The 13,824-nt window shown below is 36.3% G+C and overlaps 4 protein-coding genes and 1 pseudogene across 4 annotated transcripts; 2 read left to right on the plus strand and 3 right to left on the minus strand.

Moving 5' to 3' along the window:
* On the plus strand, positions 1-5,940 carry LOC148957157 (uncharacterized). The gene is made up of 2 exons (XM_089115885.1): positions 1-2,878; positions 5,198-5,940. Exon 1 carries the CDS (start codon positions 1-3, stop codon positions 1,786-1,788), a length of 1,788 nt encoding a protein of 595 aa, XP_088972011.1. The 3' UTR covers positions 1,789-2,878; positions 5,198-5,940.
* Positions 3,465-5,198, minus strand: LOC148957158 (ADP-ribosylation factor 1 pseudogene; annotated as a pseudogene).
* Positions 5,941-6,696: 756 nt separating the features above from the next.
* Positions 6,697-10,681, minus strand: LOC148957159 (peptidyl-prolyl cis-trans isomerase NIMA-interacting 4-like). Its single transcript, XM_089115892.1, has 5 exons — positions 10,551-10,681; positions 10,235-10,293; positions 8,446-8,565; positions 7,310-7,342; positions 6,697-6,844 (listed from the first exon to the last, which is right to left on the minus strand). Exons 1-5 carry the CDS (start codon positions 10,609-10,611, stop codon positions 6,719-6,721), a joined length of 399 nt encoding a protein of 132 aa, XP_088972018.1. The 5' UTR covers positions 10,612-10,681; the 3' UTR covers positions 6,697-6,718.
* Positions 10,682-12,411, plus strand: LOC148957160 (uncharacterized). The gene has a single exon (XM_089115889.1). The coding sequence runs from the start codon at positions 10,726-10,728 to the stop codon at positions 11,515-11,517; it is 792 nt and encodes a 263-aa protein (XP_088972015.1). The 5' UTR covers positions 10,682-10,725; the 3' UTR covers positions 11,518-12,411.
* On the minus strand, positions 11,496-13,815 carry LOC148957161 (mediator of RNA polymerase II transcription subunit 11-like). The gene is made up of 2 exons (XM_089115894.1): positions 13,658-13,815; positions 11,496-12,792 (listed from the first exon to the last, which is right to left on the minus strand). Exons 1-2 carry the CDS (start codon positions 13,706-13,708, stop codon positions 12,481-12,483), a joined length of 363 nt encoding a protein of 120 aa, XP_088972020.1. The 5' UTR covers positions 13,709-13,815; the 3' UTR covers positions 11,496-12,480.
* Between the last annotated feature and the right edge of the window lie 9 nt (positions 13,816-13,824).

Consider the following 13,824-nt stretch of genomic DNA (forward strand, 5'->3'; position numbering starts at 1 on the left):
ATGAGAACTGAAAGCTTCGTGTTACTGTTATTCGTAATTGGAATTTCAGAAGTTTTCTGCTCCACGCTTCATTTAAACAAGACAAATTTCGAAAGGGATGAGGTCAGTGGTATTGACAGTATTGACATTGGGGCTTTTCTCAATGATACTGCTGGTGATATGTTAAAACTGTTGCTGGGAAAGTATCCGAAATTCATGGAGATTACAGCAAAAGTCGTCAACGCAACGACTTTCAATAATACTGAAAGTCTTGATGAAGAATACTTGTGCAGGCTGATCATTTCCCAGTTGATTGCGACTGAGGATTCATGCAGGAAGATTGCCGCACCACCTAAGTGGTGTGAAGACACTGCCTTGAACGTAACAGCAAAATCAATTAACGGATCTTCTCTTCAACAGCTGTGTAGCAATGTTAGCACCAATGCAACGACATCGACGACTTCCAGACCATTAACAACAACAGCAACCACAACAACACTACCAACAACAAAAATAGCAACAACAACTAAAATTACACCAACATTGATAAACATTACAGATTTTACCGGCATACCACCAATTCCTGTAATAGAACTAGAACTAGAAAGGCCAGGTGGGGGACAAGGCCTAGGTGGGGGACAAGGCCTAGGTGGGGGACAAGGCCTAGGTGGGGTAGGAGGGCAAGGTGGCGGAGGAGGGTTAGGATCATCAGGACCAATGCCCCCACCTTTACCTGAGGTAGTGCTAGAAAAGGGCACTGATGTCGCAAGCACATACTTTTTTGCTGCAATACAAGTGATTGCCAGGACCACGATCAATGTTTTCGAAAAGCAGAAAGTTAATGCAGTGAAAACAAACGGCACTACAACAAACAACTTGACAACTATTGTCTATACAGTGTCACGCGTTGGGTCTGATAATAGAAAATATTCAATTCTCTCGGATTGCGGAAACAGTTTAAGTCTTGTTGGCATCATCCTTCTCCTGCTAGAATATGGTCTATGTAAGCAGAGGCTCTCTCTTTTTGAAAGAAATATTGTATCTCTGTGTTGCACACTATTTGTATCTCATGGACTACAGTTACTGCTGACACATCTTAATGACGTCAGATACTTTTGCAAAGCAGGCGGAGTTTTGCTTCATTGGGCTCTGATGGCTAGTTTTATGTGGATGTTAACTATTTCCTATGACATTTTCAAAACTTTCAGAGGAATGCATCATGTTGGCAGCGACAGAAGCAGTAGACGGTTTAAGAAATACGTCATTTTCGTCGCTATGTCTGCTACAACTATTGTTTTGCTTTGTGTCTTCCTAGGGATACCAAAAGAAGACTTTTCAGGCTACGGTTACCAGGGGAAGTGCTTTGTTGCAAAATTTTGGGCCAACCTATTTGCTTTTATTGTCCCTGTCGCTCTTGTATTATTGACAAACACCATGCTTATGATTTCAACACTTGTAAAACTTCGTTCACTGCAGAAGAAGAGCAAAAAGATGTTTACGACTGACCACAGCAAGAATGTTTCTTCAAGGAGAAAGGTTGTCATCAGCGTTCTTATGCTCAAGCTATCCATCCTGTTTGGTTTGGGCTGGCTTTTCGGATTTATAGCCAACGCAATCAGTTCAAATGTACTGATGTTCTTGTTCGTAGCAATGGCCTCACTGCAAGGTTTCTTAGTCTTTCTTTGTTTTGGTTGCCATAAAGATTTTTATTCCAAATTTTGCCAACGACAGCAGGCACATGAGGTCCATGTCCCTTTAACAACGAAATCACAACAAGGAACTGTAACTGAGACATCAGAGGTCCCCTGATTTTGCTTGCATTATCAACCTCCAGAGATGCTTTGTATAAGGACAGTGCAGGAATGCATGTACAGTAGACGGAACATGGACATAATTCGTCTTTATCTTTGCTGTATACTTGTATCCCTTACTATCCAACTAAGCTGCTTGTATAACGTATTTTCACTATACCCTAAGGATATCTTTAATGCTTTAAATATGATTTTGTTTTGTATCGCGACTTTTTATCTTTTGTCAAAGATGGAAGACCCTACTCCTGCACCTTTACTTCTCTTGCTTGATCGCTTAGTTCAATACTGTCGATACACTTTCAACTATGCATAAAAACGAAACGTTTTAATGGGGTATATAAAGTACAGTTTAATTTTTTAAAAATGAAATACGGTATACCTGAAGTATTTTGTTACCGGGGAAAGTAAAATTTGACTAGAAATTCTAGTTTTGAAAAATTTGACTCTCGATTGAAACAAATAACTTTAAAAACAATAAGTCTTCTAAAAAATTTGCAAAACATCCACATAGATCTCGAGCTATGAAAAGACAACGAGGGTGTTCCATTGCCAGATTTTTCCCTTAGGCGCTGCGCTCTAGCCAAGCCTTTTAAAAAAGATGGACAGGAGGAAACCTTTTTGCATTGAATTGATTATAAGAGATTGAACATTTCATCTCCATCTTTGGTAAGGCCAACAAAAACTTAAACTTCTTGGATGTATAATCTAAAACTACAATAAACTACATACACTGCACATCCCTGGAACAGCAATAAGAATAATTAATTTCTGTATAGAAGGCCCCAGGTGCTTCATCAAAAATTAAAGTTAACAGTAAAGGCGACTTGTTGCGTTCGACAATAAGAGGAGGAAACCCACGTGGAAGGTTGGATTCCACGCCATTCCATGCAGATCAGCAGGGTTGCTTAGCAGCGGATATCACATGTTCAAAAAATAAAACCCAGTACTTCTCCCAATGCCAAGTATCTAATTGCCAAAAGTTAGGCCTGAAGTCGTTGTTATGAAAAGTAAATTCATTCTCGCTTTTCTGCTGTCTGCGCTTGCATTGAATAAAGAAATCAGTGGAAAGCCGGTGGGGCTTTGTCCAGGTAAGATCTTTACGTGCATAAATGTTGTCGTGCTTTAAAGGTAATCAAAAACTGTTCCATGCAATTAGCCAGCCAAACCATATATTACTGCGTAAACTTTGAAGGTACACTTCTTGTTGGTCAAACGTTTTCGGTCAGAGCTTTATGTACTATCGTCTTCATAATATAGTAATTAGATTGTCAGCAGTCTAATACGTATAAGAATATACAAAAGTAAAAATTTGGGTCTCTTCTTGGCAGAAGAAGGTCATCCTTTGACTAATATGAAGATTTTCTTCTAGTATGGTTTTCCTGCAACATACTAGATCAAATTGTAGCTACATATAGTTATAAAAAGGCGTAAAATTCGTTTGATTGTCAGATGCTGATGTTGTCAAAGCTAAATTTGCTGTTCCCGTGTCACTTTGATCGAATTGTAGCTTGATATAAGTATAAAAAGGTGCAACAGTCATTTTTGAAATAGATTGTTGCCAGAGCTTAATTTGCTGTTACCACGCGGAACTAAGGCATGCGAAGTTAGGCATTTTTTTAAAAATGAGTATTTTGTTTATTTTTATCATTTATTCATGTTTTTATCATCTTCGAAAATATTTTAACAAAACGATGCAGCACATAAGCTACCTGAATAAACAAAGTTAAAAAAATCAAAATATCTACGAAGTTAAGTCTTCAACAACATGGGAACAAAAGCAGATTTGATGTTGTTCATCAATAAAAATCGAATATTATCCACATTTTATTTACCACAAAACGTCAACATGCGGAATTTGATTTGTGAACAGATACATAAAGAGAATTATCAGGTCAGGCAAAATTAAAATTTATCTGGTTAACAATATGATTTGAATAATCATCAAGCTTACTAATATTTCAAAAATCAAAGGAAAAACTTTCAAATAGCTATAAAGTATTAACTTTTATTCATTGTCGCAATGAATGTCACGGTCCAGCTCATTGTTGATGTAAAGAATTATTTAATTAAGGATAAAATGGTTTCAATCAGGGAAACCTAAACAATCTTGACAATGTCAAACGTAAGAAACACGAAGAATACTGCCTTCCCATCATTCAATTGCCCGCGATCGATTTCCCAAATTAAGACTTTGCATTAACTTTTCTGATTTTTATCTGATTTCCAAGCCACTCAAGGCCATCTAACAAACCAATGCCGTTAACAGCACTAGATGACTGAATAAACCAGTTTCTATTCCTTAAAGTCAACAGGCCAAGTTTTTCGGTTAGTTCTGTCGTTGACATAACGTCTGGCAAATCTTGTTTATTAGCGTAGACTAAAATAATACAGTTTCTGAGCTCGTCCTCCTTTAGAAGTCGAAATAATTCAATTTTTGCCTCTTGCACTCTTTCTCTGTCACTGCTATCAACGACGAAAATGATCCCATCCGTTTCTTGATAATAAAGTCTCCATAAAGCTCGAATTTTATCTTGGCCTCCAATATCCCATACAGTGAAAGTCACGTTTTTATGTTCCAAGGTTTCAACATTGAACCCTACCGTTGGTATGGTAGTGACGAGTTCGTCTAACTTAAAATGGTAAAGTATTGTAGTTTTACCAGCAGCATCCAGGCCAACCATTAAAACACGACATTCTTGTTTTCCGAAGTACCGTTTAAACACACGGACAATTGAATTGCCCATTGCTCAAGAAAAGAGAACTCTACAATAAAAAGTTGTAAAGATAATCCGTTTCAGTACGGGAGGTTCAAGGGGTCACCGAGGATCATGCTCTTTAGTTTAGATCATTCACAAAAACATTTCGCAGCAGGTAGTAGGACCGTGCTTTGAGAATAAGACATCAGGTGGAAACTTGTAGATTTTGCTGTCATGTGGCAAGTGTTGTTGTTGTTGTTGCTGTTTTTGCTTGTTGTTGTTGTTGCTGTGATTCTTTTAATGCTGTTTATGATGCATATGATTTATACTAATTCAAAAAATTCATTATATTTGCTATCCAATACAAGGTTCTGAAGAACAAGCAACTTTGGTGCGGAAGTTTTGCTCTGTTTTCAAACAAAGGGTTTACATCCGTAAATTAGGGTTTAAATCAATACTTATAGGCAATATTACAGCATATTAAGTAATTCATTATCCACCTCTGGCCAAATAAGCAATTATTAAGGATTGCTGATCTCAGCTAATCAAATTCATGATCCTGCACACTGCAATCAAGGCATATTTAAGCCAGTTCCAATATGATATTTCTCTTGCAAAAACTTGCTCTTAGAATTTTCTAAGGAATATTCTATAAAAATTTCAAAATTTTTTATCGTTAGTAACCAAGAATTACTGCCTTTCTCCCATCAGGTAAACGGTATGGCGACTTAATGACTGGGCAGCATGATCATGGCGATCATGAACATGAAGAGGGAAGCGAGGAACAAAATGAGGACACAAGCGTGTCGATGAATGACGATGAATTGAACCTGGCCATAGAAAAGACAATTAAAGAAAAAGAACAACAAAGAATATTCTGGGATGCAGAGTTGCGCGAGATGAATCGTTGGCTACGTCTTTAATAAGAATACTAGAAAGTTACAAAGATATGTCTACCAATAAATGACTGAAAATTTAGTTTCGTGCTACATTTGTAATGCAATCAACGCCTTATGAAAAGCACGCATGCACGCTTGCTATAACGCTTTGAAAAGCTAAAGATACCTCATAACTATCCCTACACATTATGACAATCTATAAAGTGTTTCAGAAAGTTCATGTTAATCTAAGTAAAGCAAATTGTATCCTCATAATCCGCAAATATTGGGATATAACAAATATTTCAAATATCCTGCCTTTATTGCAGGTGCACAGATAAACCCTTTCGGACATTTTATTCTAGCGAACGTAGACTTGAAGTGGACTTGTCGTTCACGCTACATATAACTTGGTCATATTGGTTCTGTCTGTTATTTGGATGATATTTATGTTCACTGTTAAAAGATAGCAGTACCCTCTGTTAGATGTCTATGGTTGTACAGCGTCAGTCTTGATATAACGTAAGTCAAGTAAACAAGTGTAAGAACGTTTCGATAAAAACAGTGAATGCCTTCCATTTGCCTCTTTGTTTCTTATCTATAAGTTATTTCAAGACCAACAAATACCGGACCTTAATGTTTACATATGCAACAGAGACAATATGGTTTCTCAATGACATTTCTCTGAGATGACCTTTCAAGGCCAAAATCACATTTCACAGAAAAACAGCGTCCTTTAAGAACTCTGCCTGCTGATCACCTTAAGCCCCGCCCACTGAAAACGGTACAAACGACTTTTCAGTAAAACATATGATTTTCTTTTCAGTGGCGGACACTTGGGGGGGCGAGGGGGGGCGACCGCCCCCCCAATACTTTAGAGAACAATGGTCTTTTGTTCTAAAACAATAGGAAATATGACGTCATCTTATTAAAACAATAGGCCTGCCCCCCCAATATTTGACCAAGTGTCCGCCACTGTTTCTTTTCCATTTCGGCTTCAAAGCTTGCATTTAAAGAAAATTTTCTCACCATAGATAACGTGCAACTTCGGTAATAATTGGACCTTCAAAAATGACGCTTCAAAACAATAAAAATCAAGACCGTTCAAATTTTTTCTTAACCATATGATAAGCATTGGTAATATTTTTATAGGGAGACAAAGATTTTTTAATGAGCTATATATCTGTGTTTTGACTGCAAATTTTCTCCCAGAATGTCAATTTGAAAGCAATGCTTTCTGGCTTACAATCCAGTAAACATATGCCAGGTTTCATCTTACCTTAAAGGCTAGAGAATGCGAATAAGATGGAACGGAAAAAAGAGCAAAGGAGATGTCTTCCTACATCACTTACTCTCATTTTTTGCCTTCAATCATTATTATATGATAACCAAACTTGGTCTTAACAGGAGGGTCTGTATATATTGGTTTATCAACAGTACTTGGTTGCAATGCAAAAGCAGCATCTTGAAATGGGCCAACCTAGACAGGAGAAGAAACATTTATTCTAAAAGAGCAACAGATAAGAAAATGTAGAAAATGTAAAAGAATATATATTTATGAAGAAGAGGCAGAAGTTCATGTCACATTATTGCACTCCACCTTTGCAACCCCATCCAGTCATTGCAACATCAGTGCTGCTATTTGATAGTTAAAGACCAAGAACTTTCCATGGAAGGATCAAAAGGAGCAACCAAATTTTTTAGCTCAGTAGTAGCGGTAACTGGTAGCAAATCAGATATTTTTCTATTCAGAGCTTCACATTGACACATAATGTTATGATTTTAAATAATGATTCAAAAAAATGCTTACAAGTTATCAAAGTGGTCTTAAAAATCTAGGTAGAGCAATACGAAACATACCATCAATACTCATTTGGCTGCATTATACAATCAAGAAAAAAGTAAAGAAATAAAATAATACAAAAAGAAAATTGTTAAAAATTACCATCGAGCCTCTGGTCATCCACCCAAGGTCACCCTGTAAAATGTATCATGAAAAACTTTATTACAAAAAAAGATTTGATTAATCCCTTCAGATTGACAAGTGATTAGTACAGAAGCACCTTAATAAAAACAAACAATGTTTTTTGAAATGGCACACCATGTATTAAGTTCAGATCAAGTTGAAATTAGGAAGCCCACACAATTATTAATCATTAACAATTCAATTTTAAAATTTCTCTCACATGCTTCTTTCAATCACACAGGTGACTAAAACTTGGATGATACAATCAAAATCTAGGGATCAACCTGCTACAGCATGCTACAGCATGCTAAATACAAACACAAGATTGAAAGACAGGCAATATTGACTTCATATCTTGTCATTAATAGACTTAACATAATAGAAAAGTTGTTCCAATATCAATCAGTACATTAAAGGCATGGTAAATAGGCCTTCTTTATAATCCTTCTGTCAGTTGCTTTAGGTGTGGTCTCTCCAGTTTCATGGGATATCGGCTTCTGTTGTTGAAAACTTGCTTGATAGAAGCTGTTTTCTAAATTAATATGAGGTGAGCTCATGTGATAAGCTTCAGGCTACCATAGCAACACAGCACAAAAAGCATGACTCAGCGCATTTGGGTATACCCTCACCCTTTATTATGACTCAGTGCATTTAAACATGTTGATCTAATTCTGCCAATTGACTAGCCAATAAAAGGGGATGCAAGGGGCAAATTGTCTCAGCCAATGAGCTTAGAGGGCCCCAAACAGTTGTAATGTAGACTGTAGATTCTAAGTTAAATTTGAACAGTGTACAGTGTATCATACTTTTTACAATGAATTAATAGATTCAGAAAAGAATCATGAAAGGAAAGTTTAAATTACCTTGGCCATGGCATTAAACTTCTCTGTTGATATAAAATGTTTAGGTGACATCTCAATGGACTCAAACAAGATATCACTCCAGGAAAGCCACCAGCAAGCTGGTAGTTTCATTATCCTTTGTTAATTCTCACCTTTGTTAGGACAAAATAGCTAGAGGTGTTAGGTAATCTATATTGAACATTCTTTATGGAATCATTAAAATTTTTAACAATTACTTTCAGGAAAATTGTCATACCCTATAAAAATACTCACTCCATGCCTTGCTTTGTCTTCACTGTACTGTGTTGCAACTTCATTGAACTTCTGACCAGCTTTTATTTTCTCCATTGCTTCCATAACTTTTGAGTGCTTTTCACACAAAATATGACGGACCTGAAAGTTAAGGCCACTGCAACTTAGAAACTGGACGGACAAATCCAAACTTTCCTGTTATGTTAAAAACTTTGTGAACTAAGCATATCTTGGGATGATAATTGTTCTTTAAACATAAATGAATAGTACTGATTAACCTGTATGACAAAAGTGGTTTCTGTTCCTATTTGCTTGGTGACCACATATTAGGGATCTGGTCAAGGGGCATTCAGATTCTAGGCTAAAGGGCCACAGTAGACCAGACATGGTCTCCTTGCCTCAAAGCAGCCGCTATGGTACTGCGCACCGGGGTAAAGGGTCATTAAAACACATATGTTCGCAAACATGGAGAGAAGGAATAGGCAGAAGTATTTAATTAAAGAATTTTTCTAAATGCGTTTTTCCAAAAAAATTATATTGATAATCAATTTAATGACACAGCAGTGAAATGGAGACATGTTTCATTTCCCAAAGCTTCATTGTTCAAAACTTGGTGTCTGTTTTGTGTGTTGTGATCGAATTATTGCCTTGCTATGCATTAGCTTTGCTTGCCAGTTAATAAATAATTGATCAAATATAAAAAGCCAATTCAGCACAACACTATCTTTCTTTACAAGAAAATATGTAATTAAAGTCCAGGAGAACAGCACACAAGAAAAATTTGGATTAGTTTGATCATTTTAGTATCTGTCAAAAATGTTTCATTGCTTTTATTAACATACCAGCTACTTACAGAGAATGCTTGAATATAGCAACTTCTGGAAAAAGCATCTAAAAAGGATCAGTGTGGGTTCACAGTGGCAGATCAAGGATCTTTCAGATGGGTACAAAACTTGACAAGGCTCTTAACACACTCTTTGTGTGCCATGCTCTTGTAACAGCTACCTATAGAACACACACTTAGGACTGATAAGTATACTGAGCTGATTAAAGAAACAGAAAATTTCAATAAGTCACTTTCAAAATGGCACTAAGGGCTGAAAAACAAAGGTGAAAGATAAACGCACAGATCAAAAATTCCATAGTAACTATTTTCTTCAAAAAATTCAACCACAACCTTTCAATTGTGAATACTCAATTAATTCTTCATTGGGGGTAATCAGTTACTTCACAAATGTGTCTAAAAATGTAAACATTATTTGTTCAAGAAGTAAAATAACATAAAACCTTTATAACTTTAGGTCTAATAGAATCTCGAAATTTCTTGGAAAACCTGATTTAGTCTTATACTTTGGAGAGTTGAAGCTTGAAAATTTATGAAGGCTATTCAATTGCTGTTAAGCCTTCTGTTTGATCAAAAATAGGAAAATGATTCCAATGTTAATGACTGATAGGAACATAATGAACAATTTCAGGTACAGGCCGACCGAGTCACATATAGTCTTAGCTTCTGTTTAGGCCTGTAGAAGGTTCCGGATCTCACAAATGATGACAATGTTCAAACTTTGATTTTTAAATCCAGATCTTTCATGAAAGGCCTCTTGATCCTTCCTTTCAAAAGCCTTCCTTTCAAAAGTGATGTTTAGTTCATCCAGTCATGATCAGTAGCTGTGCCAAAAGGCAACGCATCAAAATTTCACGCATCAAAACTTGCTGTACCTGTACAAAATATGAAATGAATAAAGAAAAGGAAAAAAAGAAAAGGAGAAATATAAAGGTGGTCTCAAATAAGTACAAAAGCTAGCCTCACCTTTACAGAAGTTCCTGCACCGGATTTTCCTTTGCCGTCCTCCTTGCCTTTACTTCCATCTAAAGGTGGAACTAGATAATCAGTTCTACCAAAAAGACAGTATCAATAGCGTTCAAGCTTCTCCAAAAATTTACCTAGATAAGTAAAATTTGGGAAGTTTTAAAGTGCAACTTTTAGTATGATTGGTGATGATTTTTTCATTCTCTACCACGTCCCCCCAATGGGCGTTCGATTGATTCGAGGATTTACAAGAAATTATGTTGATATAAGGGGAATTAGTTCATTGTAAACGAGCAGCTTTGGTATAAAAACAAACCTTTTCCTGCGGCTCCTTTCTTTGAATCCCCACCTCCTTTTGACTTTCCTTTTGGGGGCATTTCCCCTACGCTCTTAGTGTAACCACTTTAGGCCAAAACTGCACTTCATTACGAGACAAATATTGTCAGTCTGTAAAAGAGGCTATATGTATACAAAGACACTGAGATACAAAGATGGAAGAAAACAATCTAATGAAGATTTTGATCTACGACGACGATGGGACGTCCCACGTCGATACTTTTGTCAGTGCTCTTGAATTTTCATTCAGTGAATTTAGAGCTTCTCGGATAATTCACAATTATCGAATCAAAAGAGTTTCTGGAAAAGATGTCGTTGAAGGAATATGTTTCAGAGATGCAAAAGTTTTTATCATGCCAGGTGGGAGAGACATCCCTTACCTTCGAAAATTGAAAGGACAGGGTATAGCGAATCTAAAGGCTTTTGTATCGGAAGGGGGAAACTATTTTGGGGTTTGCGCTGGTGCCTATTTTGCTTCAACTTTTTGTGAATTTGAGAAAGGTACAGATATTGAGGTTTGTGGTGAGCGTGATCTGAAATTTTATCCTGGAGTGGCAAAAGGCTCAGTTTATCCTGACTTCCACTATGATTCTGAAGTTGCAGCAAGAATAGTGCAAGTTCAGTTAGAAGAGCCATTCCATCGACCAGGGATTGATAGTATACTCACAGCTTATCACAATGGAGGTTGTGAATTCATAATGGATGAGGACAGTGCTAAAACTAACATTGAAACTGTTGGACGTTATTTGGATTTCCCAGAAAAAATTGCTGTGGTTCTTTGTAAGTTTGATAAGGGGAAAGTATTGCTATCAGGAGTTCACCCAGAGATAAACTACAAGTATCTTAAAGGCAGGTCAAAGTATTCCCCAGAGCAACTAACTTCTTTGTCCAACGCTTCAGAAAAGCAACAAGAATTTTTGCACACTCTGCTGCTACTTCTTTTGTAATACATGTAATACTTTTGTAATACACTCTGCTGCTACTTCCAGAGTTATATATTTTTTCAATAGCAAAATACATATTATCTTCCAACATGCATTAATAGTATTACATCTGAGGAATTTAAAAAAAATAGTAACAATAATTTGCTGATAACAAAATATTACTCAAGAGGCTGGAAGACCAAGACCTGCAAAAACTTGATACTTTATGGCTGATAAGTCTAGTTCAAATTGAATACTAATTCTGAACATTTGTGAGTAAGAGTATAACAAAACTATTAAATATTTCATTAGTTTACCAGATAAAACTGACATGGCAAAATTTGTCTGAAAATGTCTGTCTGTCTGAAAATTTTATGTTATTTATGGAACAGTGCCAAACTATGCCAAACCAGTGAACAATTTCACATGTGTGGTAATGTTGCAAAAATTGTTTGATGATCCTCAAAAATCTGCATGACCAATTCTCTATTGATCTTGCTGTTTGGCATGGGACCAAACTAGAACACATTTTATGCAACATTTGTGAAACACAAAATTTATATGATAAATGTTTCCTATTTATTTCTTAATGCTTATAGAAGCTATATTTGAAATTAAGACAAATAAAGTATTATCCTTAATTTAGACCTAATTCATTGAATCATGAAGGCACATATATTAAGATACATATAGTTCAATACTAAAAGTGGGTAGAAAATAATAGATATCAGGATCAACTTTGGTTTTCGTGAAAATTAATAACTCACAAGGGCCAATATTTAAGCCAAGTTTGTACACAAGTTAGTCAAAGGCTGCAATTGCCATGAGAAAATCTTTTAAGATGAAACCTGGACTAAATTTGTGACTGTCCCTCAAAATTTTGCATGACAGAAAAAATGCCTTCAATATCCTAAATAACCTTTGATTGTCTGATTGGTTTGCAAATACTATCCAAAGTATCATTATTTGCAGAGTTTTGACTTAAGGTTAGATTGTAGAGTTGTGTACCATATCATTTCTCTGGGAAAGCTTGTTTATTTCAGCCAGCTTTGCTTTAACCAACTGTGTTTTCCAAACTGCAAGATCAAAACTTTTTTCTGCGGAGTAAATGGAGCTTTCATGTTGCTGACTTGTGGTGACTTGACTTAGGTAATTTATTTGTTCCATTAGTTTTCCTTCAGTCTCATCTAACAACTTAAGAAACTGCGTCGTTTGGCTGTTGATGACATCCTCTGATGGTGAGTCCTTTGACAATTCATTGATTGCTGTTGAAGCACATTGTATGACCTTAACTATATCCTGTAAAGTCGAATTGGAGAAAGTCAAGATTGGAGAAACCACAACAACCCAGGTTGGAAAACATATTTGTAAGATTTTGGCCACCAACAGCTCACCATCAGCTACAACCTGAATACAAAGTCATTAACATGACTAGATTACTGCAAACAAGCCTATGGAAAAATCCTTCAGAGACTGCACAGATAAAAAGAAAGGCTGTAGGTCAATGGGCCTGTTGTCAATGGTTAATGAGAAAAAAAAGTTGTCATTAGCCAGTCAATTTACACAAACACACAGTTAACTGTCTATGATCTGTTTTATAAATGACAGTTTATATATACATGCTGAGGTCTGTGTAGAATACTGTCTTTATAGTGCTTGTCTAACCTATTCTTGGAGCTGTCTATACAAGGAGCCAGACTGCAAGGTTATGGAGGAAGACTGCAATGATTTTTTCCTCAAATCCTGTCTATGCATTTTTGCAAATTTAGATTAATCTGCAAAGTTGCAGCACAGAATTTTGTGCCAATCCCCTACATAGCCTCGCCATAAAGCTTACAAATACCATTTAAAAATAAAATCCCTTTTAGCTTTTAAGCTGCTATTTTACAACATAATTTGTTTTGCCGTAAACCTAAGCAGCACAAAATTATTAGCTGTGCAAAAAAAATACTTTGCACTCTGGAGTAAGAGTATTTACAATCTTCCCAGACAAATCGTTCCCAAAAAAAAGTTTCCTAGCATCCAGATTAAATCTCTGTTTGATAACACTGTGTCCCCTTGGTATGCCTGACATTCTTGGCAGGAGATTGTGTTTGCTTGCAATGCATTTATATGTTTCAATAAGATGGACAGTTAGCATCATTACAAAACGTATAATAGCTACCTGTTCTGAATCTTCTAACTGCCGTAGTCTTTCTAAGACCGAGGATGACATCTGTATGGAAATGAATTCTCTGATCACTACACTGATCAGTGACCACTATCACTGGTAGCTTTCGAGAGTTTGAAGATTTAGGTAGGGTCATCTTGAACTAACCTCTTTTAAGTGCT

This window comes from Rhopilema esculentum, unplaced genomic scaffold (assembly GCF_057945365.1).
Source record: "Rhopilema esculentum isolate cy_ngs unplaced genomic scaffold, ASM5794536v1 HiC_scaffold_37, whole genome shotgun sequence".
Lineage (NCBI taxonomy): Eukaryota > Metazoa > Cnidaria > Scyphozoa > Rhizostomeae > Rhizostomatidae > Rhopilema > Rhopilema esculentum.